General features: G+C 50.9%; 2 protein-coding genes across 2 annotated transcripts in view; one reads left to right on the top strand and one right to left on the bottom strand.

Moving 5' to 3' along the window:
- Positions 1-598, top strand: part of Sptan1 (spectrin alpha, non-erythrocytic 1) — a 65,200-nt gene extending 64,602 nt beyond the window's left edge. The window contains 1 exon segment of the mRNA XM_032902912.1: positions 131-598. Within this exon segment, the coding sequence (XP_032758803.1) occupies positions 131-256 (126 nt within the window). The 3' untranslated portion in view covers positions 257-598.
- On the bottom strand, positions 593-16,359 carry Wdr34 (WD repeat domain 34). Its single transcript, XM_032902913.1, has 9 exons — positions 16,152-16,359; positions 6,928-7,179; positions 3,795-3,904; positions 2,877-3,034; positions 2,278-2,387; positions 1,750-1,917; positions 1,427-1,659; positions 1,069-1,226; positions 593-924 (listed from the first exon to the last, which is right to left on the bottom strand). The coding sequence occupies exons 1-9, from the start codon at positions 16,335-16,337 to the stop codon at positions 686-688; spliced, it is 1,614 nt and encodes a 537-aa protein (XP_032758804.1). The 5' UTR covers positions 16,338-16,359; the 3' UTR covers positions 593-685.
- Positions 16,360-16,905: the final 546 nt, after the last annotated feature.

The following is a 16,905-nucleotide window of genomic DNA, read 5'->3' as shown; positions in this document are numbered from 1 at the left end:
AGCTGGTGCTGAAGGGTACACCACACACACAGACTCAGAGGCCTGAGTCTGCTGGCAACTCCTTCCCTGTGGGCACCTGAGGTCAGCCCTGGTGGATCTGACCGTGACTGTACCATCATCTCCCCTCCAGAACCTGACCCGGGAACAAGCTGACTACTGTGTCTCCCACATGAAGCCCTATGTGGATGGCAAGGGCCGTGAACTTCCAACTGCCTTCGACTACGTGGAGTTCACCCGCTCTCTCTTTGTGAATTGATCAATCCTCTTGGCTTGTAGACAGCCTGACCCACATGCTTGCCCTGCTATCTCTCACCTTTGCTGCATGTCACTCCCTCTGCTTTCAAGGACAATATTCCAGACAGTGTTACTTTCCAGTGTAACCATAGCCTGCTTAGCTTGGGGTAAGACTTAGTAGAAAATGGTGCTTCAGTAAACCGCTTACTTCCAGTCACAATCACCTTGTTGCTGTGGGACCCGACCCTGTTTGAGCCGGCTGCCCTCATTCCCACTTAAATCAAAGCAGCTGGCTCATCCCCCTGTTTCCTTCCCAAATCCTGTTTTCATGTACAAGACAAAATAAAGGACTCAATTCTCCCTACAGGCTTTGCTCCTCTTTATCTCGCTTAGCACTCAGCCAGCCCCAGTGGCCGCAGGGGACACCCCACCCTGCTGCTCCTCCAGGCTCTCAGGTAGCGATTTCAGCTTCCAGCTGGTCCAAGTCCTCGGCCTCCCGGGGTCCTTGTTCCGTGAAGGCTGTGCTCAGCTGCCACACTTTGACCACGCCCTTAGCATCGCCAGCAGCCAAGAGCTGCGTCTGCTGGCTGTTAAACTCAAGACAGTAGACAGGACTTCCATCCTGGGTTTGTGTTATGGAAACCGTGGGTTTCTGTGAGCTTTTCTGGAGGTCAAACAGTTGTACATCACCTGTGCAGGGAGGGAGACAGGTTCAGAAAATAGAAACCACAGCTTTTCCCATGCACCTCAGGATGAGCGCCAGGGGCCTGAACAATACCTATCCTAACCCCCTGACTTCTGCACTTAAAGGCAGGTTGTATGGCCCATGCCTACCTTCCCCAGAAGCAGCAGCAAAAACCAAGGGGCGCACAGGGGACCAGCGCACAGCAAACAGGTACTTGTGAGAGAGCTGCAGTGAGGTGAGAGGCTGGGCCTGCAGCATGGAGTACAGGTGGACGTGGCCATCGGTCCCAGCACTCAGGAAGAGATTCCTAGACCGTGCAGAAAGAAAGACCGGCTTGTGAACACTGACATTCTGATTCTTTGCAATTTGGTGGTTGGTTCCAGGGCTTGTCCCTTTCTTAGACTTGTCTCAGATTTGGAGGCCAAGGGAACTTCCCGTGGTGGTGACAGCTTGGGGCGGGGTGGCCTTCCCTGTGCCTGAGTGGCAAGTCCAGGCTGGCGCCCCTACCTGTGAAAAGGGGAGCAGCTCACAGAGTACACAGGGCCACCATGGGGAGAGAAGGTGAACTGCACCGGGGCCCTAAGTGGCACGGAGCTGGGCATCCGAGTGAGAGCAGCTGCTTCCGCTGCCAGGGAGCACTTGAGGGGGAAGCCACCTTCTGTGCCCAGAACGAAAAGGCTGGAGTCAAAGCTGGAGAAGGCCACCGATGTCACCCCCACCTCAGTCTCTCCTCGGGGAGGCTGTGGAAAAGCGGTGTCAATGATAAGTCCCGGCAGCCAGTGGGCAGGGGGAAGAGCACAGGTATGCATCCCGAGGCCCAGGAGCCTCACCTTCTTCAGCTTGGTGCTCCGGGGCAGCTGCTGCACAGCCAGAGCAAAGCCCTTGGAGAGGCGCAGCTGGCCAGCCCCACTGCCCCTCCAGAGCAGCACCCTCCCATCTGTGGCCGCACTCAGGACCTGGAAGCGGTGGCTATGCCGGGGTTCCGGCAACCATAGCACCTGAGAAGCAGAATAGAGGGGAGCATCCCAGGGTCAGCCTCACCCCCCAGCTGTTCCTTGTAAGGGTAAAGAATTCTAGGGGAATCTCAGAGCCCTTCCCCCAGGCCACTATGCCAGCACCCAGGAGAGCAGGCTCAGGCCACCCGTGTAGGAGGCTGGGGAAGAAGCCTGTGCCCTAGAGGGCAACTGGTGGAAGAGCCCGCTCAGACTGGAGCTGCAAGAACGCCCAGGCAGCTGTCCAACCACCAACTCCCTGGTAACCAACTCTGGAGCAGCTGATGCCACAACCCACTGTGACCACCATCACTTGTGCCAAGGGAGTGGGGAGTGACTTCCTGCTCCACCCACCAGCCTCCTGACCTGATACACTGGGTCTGTGTGAGTGTCATCCGTCAGACCTGTACGCCAAAGCAGTGGGTCCTCAGGTCGGCTCATGTCCCACACCAGCACTTCACCACTGTACAGCCCCCCTATGAGGATGAAGGAACTGAGCATTAGCTCAGCCACACCCGCCTTCCATCCCAGGTAGCCAGGCCAAAGGCCTCTTCTGATTCCCTGCAAGGACAAATCCTAATTCCTGGGCCTTCCTTGCTGCAGCCCAGGAGCCATCCCCACAGACAGCTGAGGCCCATGCCCAGAACCCTACCCCTCCAGCAGGCACATCTGCTGTTAACACTGAGAACAGCCCCCCTCTCCATCCTGTTTTCTCACCCTCCCTCCAGTACAGCCAGACTCGGCCCCTTCCAAACAACTCCTTCCTCCAAGCCCCACACCCCTCACAGGGACACACGGCAGATTATCCCCCAGCTGTAGACAACCCAAGGGCCATGGCAACCTCACTTTCTACCAAGTGGCGTGCCCTGGTCACAAGCTGACAGTCCAGCAAAATGCTTCCTGGCTGCCTGCAGTTAAGAAAGAGCCTTGGGAAGAGAGGAGGCTGCGAAGGGCTAGGCGCTCACCTGCAATATGTGAGGGCTGTGTGGGATGAAAGGCCAGGCACATGACAGCACTGGGCACCTCCACCACTACTGATGGCTGATGGGGGTTCAGGCCTTGGCGGTCCAGGTTCCAGGTGCACACATAGGACTTGAGTGTACCCCAGTCTCCATCGTCTAGCCTGCATAAGGACATGCCTAAGTGACCTATGGGCTCTAGTCCCCTCCTCTGCCTCTGCCCCACTAACCACTCCCCAAACTAGCCTGTGTCCCCTTCACACCCAGACTGTACTATGGGTATGTGTCATACCTTCCCCTGTGGCATTCAAAAGAGCACAATGTTCTCTAAAAAAGAGTCCCTAAGCCAAGCACGATGTCACTGTAGGTGGCCTGTCTTCATACCCTGGGTGTTCCAAAAAATGGCAGACACATGCAGACCCTGCCCTTGACCTGTGCAGAAGACACCTGTAACTCCAGCACTTAGAAAGCTGGAAAATGTTGGGGATTTAGCTCAGTGGTAGAGCGCTTGCCTAGGAAGCGCAAGGCCCTGGGTTCGGGTCCCCAGCTCCAAAAAAAAGAACAAAAAAAAAAAAAAAAAAAAAAAAAAAAAAAAAAAAACAAGAAAGCTGGAAAATAAAGAGATCAATGCCACTGTGTGCTACACAGTGAGAACCCCCGCTATGGCAGAGAAAAGTGTTCACAGCCCCTGAGTGTGTGTCCATACATGGTGAATGGAGACCACGGAACATCCAGCGACAGAAGCCAGAATAAGGGCTGGTGACCAAGGTAAGCCCAACTCAGTCCTCACTGCCGGGTAGGGGGAATGGGCCTAGCGGCATGGGCTCTCAGTACCTCCTCCGCTCTTTACCCTGCAGCTCTGAAACAGAAGCCTAAACAAGGCTTCGGGTCCATCACTTCCCAACCTCCCCAGTTGTCACTCACCGACCATAGGCGCAGGCCAGCACAGAGCCTGTGGTGTTCCAGGAAATGCCAGTCACATGCAGACCCTGCCCTTGGGCTGGGGGGTAGCCCAGGGTGTGCAGACAGGACACCTGCAGAGACAGGCCATTCCTGGCCCTAAGCACTAAATCCACCTAGAAAGGGATCCTCAACCTGTAGGTCACAACCCTTTTCACAGGGGCCACTAAGACCATTGGAAAGTACAGGTGTTTTACAGTATGAATCTTAACAGTAGTAAAACTACAGTTAGGAAATAGCAACAAAAGTAACTCTATGGTTAGGGGTCACGACATGAAGAACCGTATTAAAGGGCCACAGCATCAGGAAGGTTGGGACTCCTGGACTAGTAGGTAGCCTCAAGGCACCATAGGAAAGCCACACCTAGGCCCAGGCAGCCCAAGGCCTAAAAGCTGCCCACACCCACTATCAGTCCAGAGGAAACTGCAAACTACTCTGGCTTGGGCCACAGCCCTCTAATCCCAGCACTTGGAAGGCGAAGGCAAGAGGATCATCATGAGTTCTAGGCCAGCCTGAACACTAAGTACCAAGCTGACCAAGGCTATTTAACAACCTTGTGTAAACCTCTTCCCCCAAAGGCAGAAAACATACAGCCTACACTTCCAGAACCTTGGATGGGGGCCTGAAAATCACAGCTGAGACAGATTCCAAGCTCACATGTGGGGTGAAAGCTAGAAGGTGGTAATGGCTGTACACAGGGAGAGCATTAAATGCCACTGGCCTGCACACCTACCAAAGGCCAGCAGGCCAATTTTATTATGGATTCTAACACACCAGTGGTGGAAAAGCTTTTCAGTGTCTCAGTGCTAGCCTCAGGGTGCTGGGGTGACAGGTATGTGCCAACATGTCTGGCTCCACTCCCTGTTTCCCAAAATCAAGCCTGGGGAGTCTTTCTCAGCAGGTGAGAGCACCAGCAGACCCTAGAGGGAGAGGCACATCAGCAGAGAACTGAAATTCCATGGAAAACTCCACACCTCCTGACTTCATGATTGGCCAAGACAAGAACCAGCCCTACACAAGCCTTCAGAAACACAAGCCCACAGCCAGGGGTGTGCAAGGCTGTGGGACTGCTGCTGAGCCCCCAAAGGCTACAAAGCAGCAGTCCCATTCACAGAGACAGAGAACCAAGGGACACGGGCCCACAGTGTGGTAATGCCTGTCTGCAATCCAGTACTCAGGCTGAGGCAGGTGCCATCCATGAGGTTAGCCTGGGCAACATAGGTAAGTGAATCTCTGAGTTCATGGCCAACCTGGTCTGCATAATGAATTCCAGGCTAGCCAGAGCTACATAGTACTTTTAGTTTTGTCCTTTGTTTGTTTTTAAAAGGCACTCTGCTTTGGGGCAGCCCACTGCAGCCGGTCTTTGGAACATACACTTTGCTAAATAAATTTCTATTTAAACTGTCAAAATAAGGGCTGGAGAGATGGCTCAGTGGTTAAGAGCACTGACTGCTCTTCCAGAGGTCCTGGGTTCAATTCCCAGCAACCACATGGTGGCTCACAGCCATCTGTAAAGAGATCCGATGCCCTCTTCTGGTGTGTCTGAGAACAGCTACAGTGTACTTATATATAATAAATGAATAAATCTTTAAAAAAAAAAAAGCTGTCAAAATAAGTAAACCAAAACATAGAAATAAAATACAGTGCCGATGGCTCCATCTCCAGAGGCAGAGGCAGAGGGATCTCTGTGACTTCAAGGCCAGCCTGGTCTACAGAGTGAGTTCCCTGTCTTGAAAAACCAATAAAAAAAAAAAAAAAAAAAAAGACAGACAGACACCCTTTCTGACCTCCATACTCACAGGTACAAACCCTCAGAGACAGACAGACACACACACATATTAAAAGAAATTAAAGCCAGGCAGTGGAGGCACACGCATTTAATCCTAGCATTTAGAAGGCAGAGACAGGGAGATCTCTGAGTTCCAGGACCACACACATAAACCCTGTCTCAAAAATAAAAAACACAAAAAACAAAAACCACCCCCACCCTACAGCTAAGGTAGTGCACTTGGGTGACTGTCACACTAAGAGGAATGACAAGAACAGTAAATATTCCTTGTCATCTTGTGGATCTTTTTAAAAATGGCTGGGTTTGGGTTGGGGATTTAGCTCAGTGGTAGAGCGCTTGCCTAGCAAGTGCAAGGCCCTGGGTTCGGTCCCCAGCTTTGAAAAAAAAAAAAGCTGAGTTTTTGTTTGTTTTTTGTTTGTTTAGCTGGTTGGGCTTTCTGGTATTTGTCTGTTTCTGAGACAAGGTCCCTAGCCTCCTGAGTCTGGAATAAAATGGATACCATCATGCCAGGCACATAAATGCTCCTGATTTTTAGTTCCTGAGTTCAAGCTTCACATTGCAGAAACAGGTGTGGTGTTGTCTGCCTACCACCTCAGTACTCAGTGGGGAAAGGCAACAGTTCAAGGTCGGCAGGCAGGCAGGCAGGCAGGCAGGCAGGCAGGCAGGTCTAGCTATAGGGCAGGGCGTGGTAATGGAGTGGGCATTCACCATGCACATGCCCTGGCTTCCAAATGCAGCACAAAAATCCACGTTAAATTATCTCTGTAACAATACTCTGGAGAGGGAGAGGTGAGTGAGGCCCCTGTGAAGCAGGGTTGACTTCCAACTGAACTCCCAGGTCCACAAGGGACAGCCTGGAGCTGTGCCTCGAAGGCGGGCACAAATGCCAAGACACAGACGTTGCCTTTAGCACACAGTGCAGGGTTCAGGTTCCAGCTCAGATAACTCAGCTGTGCAGCCCTGGGCGAGGCACTGCACCTTTGCAGGCCTCATCTATAAAGTGGAGATAGTAGGGCTACAGTTGCCCTGAGAGAAGAAACCACAGCAGGTCATAATACCTAGGATGGTGCCAGGCTAGTGTCAGGCTGCCCTGGCGACAACCTCACACCTCTTCAGCCACGAGGTTTTGTTACAGTCACTGGCTTCCCCAAGAGGGCCACCTCCTCCCAGGGTGAGTCGGCTCTACTCGCTCCACACCGGTGTACTGGCTGGTGCTAGTACGACTGTCCCTCAGGGGGAGCAAAGCAACACTCTAAGGAGACGCTGAAGCCTCAGAGGGGCACCCCAAGCCAGCAGCCCAGGTCTTACCGTCTGCTGCTGCTCAGTCCAGTTGACCTCATAGCCATCGAAGGCATGGCTCTGCCAGTTGTTGTTCAGCTCCCGGACGACCATGGCCTCCACCCTCCGGAGAAAGGCTGCGAGTCTGAGGGTGTCGTACTGGGACACAGGAGCCACAGCCGCTGGCTCCTCGGGAGCCTCTGTCTGCACCTGGGCATCTGCATGTGTCCGGGCCTGCGCAGATGCCTCTGCCGTGGCAATGCCCGCTGTCTGGCAACTTTTCTGGAAGGAGATTAAAACCAGGGTCATGGGCCAGTAAAATGGCCCAGTGCTATCACCAAGTCCAATGACCTGGGTTCAATTCCCAAAGAACTAACTCCTGACTTGCATGCTTCTGTGCAAATGCACAGTTGTGATGGCTTCGTGGTTTAAGAGCACATACGGCATCGTCTATGTGGTGATGCTCGCCTTTAATGCCAGCACCTAGGAGGCAGAAGCAGACTGATATCTGTGGGTTTGAGACCAGCCTGGTCTACAGTCCTAGCTTGCTCTCCGTTGCTGTGATAAAATAGTAACCAAAATCAACTTGGGGAGAAAAGAGTTTATTTGGCTTACAGTTAGATTTCATCATCGTCAAAGCAAGACTTCCTGTTTCCAGGCAGATTCCTGCCTGGAGACAGGAACTGACTGAAGCAGACACCATGGAGGAATGCTGCTCATTGACTTGCTCCCAAGGCTTGCTTAGCTCCCCACTTTGCTCCCCGTGGCTGGGCATCATCAAGAAAACGCCAATGTGACATAGGTATTTTTGCAATTGAGTTCCCTCTTTACAAATGACCCTAGCTTGTGTCAAGTTGACAAACAAACAAACTTTAACCAAAATAATTGTCTTTCTTTCAGACAGGTATTCATGACATCCAGCGGGGAGAAAGGCAACCACCATAGCTTTGCCTCCTCCCTGCAGCTATGCACAGGGCCAACCTGGGGAAAAGCTGCAGGCACAGATCAGACCAGAGCCACAGCCACCTTTGTGATCCTCTTGTCTACCCAGACCTCTGCCTCCCACCAAGGCTCTGCACATGCAGCCCCTAGAGGACCACACTGTCCCTGGCAGCCAGCTGTGTGTACTTCAGTTTCAGCTCAAAATTCCCAGGTGACAAACTGGCTGTTCCCTCCAACACAAGGTCCCATTTCACCATTTCTGCATGCCCGGTACTTCACATGGTTGTCTGGGGAGCAGATGTGCACGTACGTGCACACATACATACACACACACACACACACACACACACACACACACACACACACACACACACACACACACCACACGCCCTGATCCTGATTGGTACCAGGCACACAAACAGAGAAAAGATGAAGACCCCAGTGCTAAGGGGGTTGGCTCTGGCAGGACAGCCAGCCATGTGGGACATAGAAAAGGCCTTGCCAGTGAGGGAGAATCCATCAGGAGCTGCTGTGTGGAGGCTGCTGGAGACAGTCTACGGCAAGCAAAAGGGACAAAGCAAAGCCTCATGTCGAGGCAGGCTGGTGCCAAACAACACTGGTGGCTCCTACCTGTGGTCTCAGAACTTGGAAGGCTCCTGTGGGCGCCACACATGAGCACATGAGCACTCATACACATAAAACCATGCACACATACAGCCCAAAATAAGGACTGTAGATTCCAATTTCTGCCTCTCAGAACCAGATGCCTGTTCCATGTGGAGTCCTGAGGTACGCCACAGTCTGCCATGAGCTGTTTGGGCTGGTGTCTGCTACTTACGGCCAAGGTTGAGCCAATACAGGGGCTGGGGCGCGGGGTAGTGAGCTCATTCTTTTTTTTTTTTTTTTTTTTTTTTAAGTTTTTTTTTTTTATTTATTTTATGTATGTGAGTACACTGTCACTGTCTTCAGACACACCAGAAGAGGGCATCTGATCCCATTACAGATGGTTGTGAGCCACCATGTGGTTGCTGGGAATTGAACTCAGGACCTCTGGAAGAGCAGTCGGTGCTCTTAACCGCTGAGCCATCTCTCCAGCCCCAAATAAATTAGTTTTTGTTTACCTGTTTTATTTGATTTGGTTACCCCCTCCCCCCGGAGCTGGGGACTGAACCCAGGGCCTTGCGCTTCCTAGGCAAGCGCTCTACCACTGAGCTAAATCCCCAACCCCAAAATCTCACTTGTGTCATTCAGTCTCTGTGTACTCTCTTTTTTTTTTTTCCCCTGGGGCTGAGGACTGAACCCAGGGCCTTGAGCTTGCTAGGCAAGCGCTCTACCACTGAGCTAAATCCCCAACCCCTCTAAAATGTATTCTTTTTTTTTGTTTTTTTTTGTTTTGTTTTGTTTTGTTTGGTTCTTTTTTTTCGGAGCTGGGGTCCGAACCCAGGGCCTTGCGCTTCCTAGGCAAGCGCTCTACCACTGAGCTAAATCCCCAACCCCAAAAGCCACGAAGGAGCTCTACTTGTTGGCCAGCTCCCAGGATCATGCTTTTTTTTTTTTTTTTTGGAGCTGGGGACCGAACCCAGGGCCTTGTGCTTCCTAGGCAAGCGCTCTACCACTGAGCTAAATCCCCAACCCCGTGAGCTCATTCTAAAGCAGAGGCTCTCAACCTGTGGTCTGGGCCCCTGAGAGCTATATACCGGATACACAGCATATCAAATATTTATGTTATAATTCACAACAGTAGCAAAATTACAATTGTGAAGCAGCAATGAAATAATTTTATGGTTGGGGGTTACTGCAGCATGAGGACATGTATTAAAGGGTTGTAGTATTAGGAGGGTTGAGAACCACTGCTGTAAAGGGATCTCTGGGCCTGTCCAACTCACTGTTCCGGCCTGAAACTTGGCTCGATTGAGGAAATGTCCTGATGGTTCAGAGAAGCAGCTGCTGGCAGAAGGCAGAAGCTAAGACAGAGGCGGGAAGACAAGGCCAGGCTGGTCTATATAGCAAGTTCCAAGACATCCAGAGCTACTCTGTCTAAAAAGAAAGAAAAGCAAGAACAGAAAATATGATCTACTCGGCCACATGGAAAGTAGAGGCAGGGGGTTGGGGATTTAGCTCAGTGGTAGAGCGCTTGCCTAGCAAACGCAAGGCCCTGGGTTCGGTCCCCAGCTCTGAAAAAAAGAAAAAGAAAAGAAAAGAAAAAGAAAAAAAAAAGAAAGTAGAGGCAGGCCGGGTCACACCCTCGTCCTTGGCTACAGGGCAAGTTTAAACCCAGCCGGGAAGCTCGGGGCTTTCTTTAAATTGTTTGGCTTTTTTTTCCTGTTTGCTTGTTTGTTTGTTTTGTTCTTTCTGGTTTGTCTGTTTTTCAGTTGCTTGTTTTCAGTGGAAAAAGAAAGGGTGTGGATTTAAATGGGGGGAGGATTTGGGAGGAGTTTGGGGAGGGGACCATGATCAGAATATGTTATATGAAAAAAACAAAAAAAAATATTTTAAATTAAAAATACTGACGTGTGTGTGTGTGTGTGCACATATATTGGAATAAAGCACAAAGTCACAAACCCAGCCCCTTCACCCTCTTTTCTGATCAAACCTATTCACCTGGTCTTAATGCACAAGAGGCCACCAAAGACCCTTGGCTTCTCCAGGCCCTTGGGTTTCCTCTACCCCCACATACCCTATCCATGACTGTTCCCTTCCAAGGCCTGTGTGGACACTTGCTGACAGACACGCGACGTGAGAGCAGTCTAGCAGACACACACCTATCCGATCCCGTGTTAAGGACACATAAGACCTCTTAAGAGCACTGAGCAATGCAGATCCAGCAGCCATGCCTCTGGAGTACATTGTACATAAACTGGGTGCCACCCCGATGCACAAGTGCTGCTTCCCCCACAGCAGGGTCTCGAGCACCCTAGGATGACCTTCACCTTCCAACCCTCCTATTTCTCCCTGAACTGTAGGTATACGTCCTACACTGACCCACCAGCTTCCCCCATACTAGACAAGGACTCTACCAAGTGAGCTACACTCCCACTCGGCTGTGAGAGCTTCTGCAGCAAACAGCTTCAAGAGACCTGGACTCCAGGGCGCAGCCAGGCTGGGGGCAGAGCTGCAGTAACTGCTACGTCTCTGGTTAGTCTGCGTCTGGTCACACGACCTTAAAGAGGATCTAGCAACACCTTAATCCCAGCACTCAGGAGGTGGAGGCTGGAGGATTGTCATGAGTTTGAGCAACAACGTCTAGGCATGGCAGCATGCCTGTCAGCCTAGCACTAAGGCTGGGATGGCAGGAGGATGAGCCACAGGTTTACTTAAAGGCACAGGCTCCAGGAGGGGGCACCATGTGCTGTGATACACAGACACACCCCAGACAGCAGGCCAGGGGAGGAGGGTACCCAAACATTCATTCCAGTTAGCAGGAGACATGCAGTGGGGGCCTACCCTGCAACCCATGGGATGTAAAAACAGCAATTGTTCAGCTCATATTTCCTGGGTACAACTAGAGATGGAAAATCAAACAAGGTCCCACCACCACCACCACCACCACCACCACCACCACCACCAAAGAGCTAAGCGTCCACTGAGGAGGAAAGTGTCCTGGAGCTGAGTGTGCACCTGAATGCAACTCAACACCACTCAACTGCACACTTTAGAAGACCAGGGTGGGGCCAGGTGATGGCGCATGCTCAATCCCAGGGCGCTGGAGGCAGAGGCCGCACAGCTCTGAGTTTTGAGGCCAGCCTGGTCTACAGAGGGAGATCCAGGACAGAGAGGGATGCACAGAAAAACCCTGTCTTAAAAATTCAAAGCAAGGGGTTGGGGATTTAGCTCAGTGGTAGAGCGCTTGCCTAGGAAGCACAAGGCCCTGGGTTCGGTCCCCAACTCTGAAAAAAAGAACCAAAAAAAAAAAAAAAAAAATTCAAAGCAAGCAAACAGACAAACAGAAAGAGCAGGGGTGGGGCCAGCTGAATGACTCAGGCAAAGGTGCTCACCACCGAGCCTGACCCCCAGGGCCTACACAGTGGCAGGAGAGAGCTGACTACCAAGTCCTTCCAGACATGAGCACTGTGGCATTTACACTAGTGACACACACACACACACACACACACACACACACACACACATGCGCACGCACATACAGTGTAACAATGTTAAAAATAAAAACATAAAATAAAAATAAATGAAAGGTCATAGTGGAGCAGCTAGCTGTGCAGGAGACTGAGGCAGGAGGTCACATGAACCCCAAGAGTTTGGGAAGCCTGAGCAGAATATCAAGATCTGGTCTCACATGCGCTAGGCGTCTTTAAAGATTGGTTATTTTATGTGTGTGTGTGTTCCCTACACCATGGTGCATGGTGTCCTGGAGCCAGAAGACAATGGTTGTCCAAGGTCTGCTGTGAGCTGCCACACGGGTGCTGAGTCCTCTTCAGGAGCAGGGAGAGCTCCCTACCTACTGAGCCACACTCTCCGTGGTCTGCCTGGTCCATGTATATTTGACAACTATCCTTTTCCCACAAATGTTCTGAGGCAGAACTCATGGAATTCAGGCTAATCGAGAACTCACTATGTTGCCAAGGCTGGCCTTGAACACGTGACTCCACCCCTCCATGTCCTGTTTTTCAGCATCTGCACTGCACCTACCATGGAATCAGTAGACACCAGCTACCATACCTGGCCACCAACCCACCTTCTCCTTATTGATAGACCTCTTAGTACTTAGTTATGGCTCAACATAAAACGGGATTCCCAGGTCACACCACACACCTGCTGTCCAGGGTCACAGCAGGCTGCAGGCCGTGCGTACCTCCAGGGCATCCCAGTGGCTCCAACCATTGCATGGACAGGTACTCCAAAGCACCTCCAAGGGAGCAGCCACTTTCATTAGTGATGGCATCTCCCACAAGGACTAACACACTCGCTAAGAAACAAACGCAAGGCCCAACCCCTAGTAAGAGCCTGTACCCCAAACTCAATCTAACGCTAAAAATCAGAAACCCTTCCTCCTGTGGGCAGATGAGTCTATGTTGAGAAAGAAACCAGGCACGGTGGATCTCTGTGATGTCCAAGACCAGCTAGGGGTACATGGGAGGCCCTATCTCAAAAACAAACAAACAACAAAAAAAACAAAAACAAAAAAACAAAAAAAACCAACCTGGTCTACAGAGCAAGTTCCAGGACAACCAGGGCTAAAAAGAGAAAACCCTGAGGTGAAAAAACAAAACACACAAACAAGAACAGAACCCACACTGCTCTTCAGAGAAGGCATTGACTCTCAGAACCCACAGGACAGTTCAGTTCTAAGCAGCTCCGGGACCTGGGCATCTGACACCCTCTTCTGGCCACCAAGAGTACCGCAATCTCATACAGTATACAGACAGAACACTCTTACACAGGAAGTAGTTAAAAACTGAATATGATGCTTTCTTTTTCAATCCAGTACTGAAAGAAAGGCAGACACACATCATCACGTGCCCATGTTGATTCTCCAGAGGAACTGGCAGAGAGCAAGAGGCACTTACAGCACAAGCTTCCCCACAGGGACGAGGCGGGAAACATCATCCTCCTGCTTATTTTGTTGTGTTTTGAAACAGGGTTTCTCTGTGTAGCCCTGGCTGCTCTGGAACTCACTATGTAGACCAGGCTGGCCTTGAACTCAGAGATCCTCCTGCCTCTGCCTCCCGAGTGCCACGACTGTAGGTGAACATCACCACTGCCTGGCTGACTGGAAGCATCTTAACAGTTTACTGAAATGACGAAATGAATTCTTTAAATGTTCTTTAATTCCAGCACTCTAGAAGAGGTCACTGGACCCCCGAGAGCTGGAGTTACGAACAGTTGTGAACAGCCATGTAGAGGATGGGAACGCAACCCAGGTCCTCTGCTAGAGCGCTCTTCACTGCTGAGCTGTCTCTCCAGGCCTCCAAAAGTAAGTTTGTTACGGTTTTTGATTTTTTTTAAAGATTTGTTTATTTATATATAAGTACACTATAGCTGTCTTTAGACACATCAGAAGAGACCGTTGCTGGGAATTGAACTCAGGACCTCTGGAAGAGCAGCCAGTGCTCTTAACCGCTGAACCATCTCTCCAGCCCGTTATTATTTATTTTTACACACGTGGTTGTTTACACACGTGGTTGTTTTGACCACCATAGGTTTATGCACCACATGTGCCTGGTGCTTCCAGAAACCAGAGGAGGGCGTCAGATCCCCTAGAACTGGAGTTAGATGGTTGTGAGTCACCATTTGGGCGATGGGTCCTCTGGAGAACAGCTAGTGCTCTTAACTGCTGAGCCATCTCTCTAGCCTGTTTTTTGAGACAAGGTCTCAGATAGCCCAGGCTGATCTCAAACCTCTGATTCTCCTGCCTCTGCTCTCCAAGTGCTAAAATTATAAGTGGATCTACTGTGTGCCCTTCCATTCCTCTGTCAATCCAATTTTTCCTAAATTTTAGATATAAACCACTGATACCAAGAGGAAAAGTTGCCTGAGTCCTCCTGTCTCCTGCATTCTCACAGCTAATCAAGCAGGTAGGGGTGCTTATGGCCAAGCCCAGACACCTGAGTGTCACCCACAGGACCCACATGATAGACAGATGCCCACCCACACACTCTCATGCAAAGCCTCAGTGAATAAAACACAACGAACGGGTTGGGGATTTAGCTCAGTGGTAGAGCGCTTGCCTAGGCCCAAGGCCCTGAGTTCGGTCCCCAGCTCCGGAAAAAAAGAACCAAAAAAAAAAAAAAAAAACACAACAAACGAGAAACATAAGCATCTCCTTCAGGGGCTGGAGATACTCCCTCCAGTGTGAGGAGGGTTTTTACCTCAGGGTCATCTCTAGAAGTCTATCTACAAGAAAGCTAATGAGACTCTGGTTCACTCTTTAAAGGAGGGAAACGTTAGACTAAACTGATGATTTCCAGTTAGGAATCTCCCAAACTCCTCAGCCAGCAAGAACTGTTTTGAGCATCCTGCGAGGCCAGTGCACAAGTCAAAGGCTTGCTACAACGCCACAGTGCACACTATAAGTCCTGTTTCTTGCTTTCCACTGCCAGGGCTTCCATGTCCCAGGGCACGGAAAAGGGCCTAGAAGCCAGACCAGAACAGGGCATGAGACCGAAGGCCCACACGGCTCCAGACAAGGCAGCAGACACAACTGGGACTGGGTAGGAGGTAGACTGACCACCTGGTCAACAACCGGAGTCTTCCCTTCTGAGAAGCAGCTAGTACACCCTGAGTTCTGCAGTACCCTACTTTGGTCTAACCTGGGAGCACTCTCCCTTTTCCTCAAGGATTCTCCTGCCCATTCCAACACCTCAAACAAATGTGCTGACCCAGGCTCCAGAGTCAGCCAGTGCTCACGCTTGAGTCTTCTCAAATGCTGGGTGTCGGTGAGACCACTACAACTCAACATCAGTAGTCCCTGCTCTGTCAGTAACACGACACACCCATGTGACATTATAGTACCTTCCCTACTTACATGGTTTACTGTAGTCCTGGTAAACACCAGAAAACCAGCCCTCTCCAAGTTCCTGCCGGGAAGCCCAGACACACCAGCACAGTCAGCACCAGGTTCCTCCTTACCTCATCATCTGTGTTCTGATTACACTAGAAAAGCAGAGCAGGGCAGTGGTACACAGGCCTTTAATTCCAGCAATCTGGAGGCAGAGAGACCGCTGGAATTTCTGAGTTCAAGGCCAGCCTAGTCTCCAGAGCAAGTTCCAGGACAGCCAGGGCTACACAGAGAAATCCTGTCTCAAAAAACAAAAGCGAACAAAGACAAAGGAACATCGAAAACCATTTAAGCTAGCCCTTAAGGTGCAGTCTGATCCTTGCAAAAAAAAAAAAGACAGAGTAAAGCTGAAATGCCAGAAAACTACCATTCACAAAAAAGAAAAAAAAAAAAAAACTTTTTCCAAAAAAGGCCCGTGGCCAAGCTTGACACCATGCGTTAGATTCCCAGGACCCACGTGGTCCAAGGAAATAACTAACTTGTGCAAAGTTATCCTCCAGCCTCCGCAGGTGCCGTGGCACATGCATGCTCCACCACATAAATTAATGTCATTTAACAACATGGAACCCCCAAGAGTTTTGTTGTCCTGGTTTCTTTTGTTGTTGTTGTTGTTGTTGTTGTTGTTGTTGTTGTTGTTGTTTTGCTTGGTTGGTTTTGGTTTTTGGGGTTTTTTTTTCTCCTCAGAGACTGGGGAAAGTCTAACGCGAAAGCACCCGTGAGTTAGTTTTTGCACTAAAATACAAAAACACAACGCTTACTCCCCGACCTTCCCGCCCGCGCTGCCGGCCCGCGCCCTCACCGGTTCCCCGCGGATGCCCTGCACACTCCTCCACTGAGACAGCACAGACGCCACGCCCAGGGTCTCATCCTGCAGAGGCGCGGGCCGTCCCCGCCGCTCCCCGCCGCCAGCTCCGCCAGCAGCCAGCGCAGCAACTCTAGCGCTTCCAACCCGCGGGAAAGGCCTGGGCGATGCGCTAATTGCCATGGCGACGGCCCCGCCCTCTCGCGCCTGCGCTCTGAAACATGACCTCTGCGGGTTTCGCTACCGCAAGCGGAAGTCCGAAAAGAGGAAGTGAAGCTGTCAGCGCCGTTTTTGAACTGGTTGCAGCACCGTCTTTAAGGCCCAGAAGAAAAAAAAAAAAAAGAAAGAAAATGTTTTTCAGCCAATACAACAAAACAGCAGTGTTTTCGGAGTGTCTTATTCCTAGAGGCCATTTTAGGGTCGGGAACAGCTCTTCGGGGTATAAGGAAAAGAGCGGAAGTGAGGCGTGGGCTCCAGGTTCAAAGATGGAGCTGAGCGGCCCGGCCCAGAGGCGAGGACGGCCTGCTGAGGCCTAGTAGGCCGTGCTGGTCCGGCGTACCAGGCTGGGCTGAAAGCAGCTCGGCTGGGCTGAAAGCAGCCGAGTACTCCAGAACGGTACATTGGGCCGTTTTAGCTGGCAGCATTTCCAGTGAATTGGAATGATAATGGAAAATATTCATACACAGAAAGTGGGGTTGAATGGATGGGAAGCCCAAATGAGAAAGTTTACATAAACGGTGATAAATAAAAT

This window comes from Rattus rattus, chromosome 5 (genome assembly GCF_011064425.1).
Source record: "Rattus rattus isolate New Zealand chromosome 5, Rrattus_CSIRO_v1, whole genome shotgun sequence".
NCBI classification, from domain to species: domain Eukaryota; kingdom Metazoa; phylum Chordata; class Mammalia; order Rodentia; family Muridae; genus Rattus; species Rattus rattus.
Note: the sequence above shows the minus strand (reverse complement) of the source record. Positions and strands in the feature narration are given on the sequence as shown.

What these genes read in the sequence shown, in the direction of transcription:
- Wdr34 (XM_032902913.1), bottom strand. Translation starts at nt 16,337, where the DNA reads ATGGCAATTAGCGCATCGCCCAGGCCTTTCCCGCGGGTTGGAAGCGCT. An exon ending in AGCTGCTCCCCTTTTCACAG is followed by an intron (nt 1,227 to 1,426) that starts GTAGGGGCGCCA and finishes TGCACGGTCTAG; the next exon opens with GAATCTCTTCCTGAGTGCTG. An exon ending in TGCTGCTGCTTCTGGGGAAG is followed by an intron (nt 925 to 1,068) that starts GTAGGCATGGGC and finishes CTCCCTGCACAG; the next exon opens with GTGATGTACAACTGTTTGAC.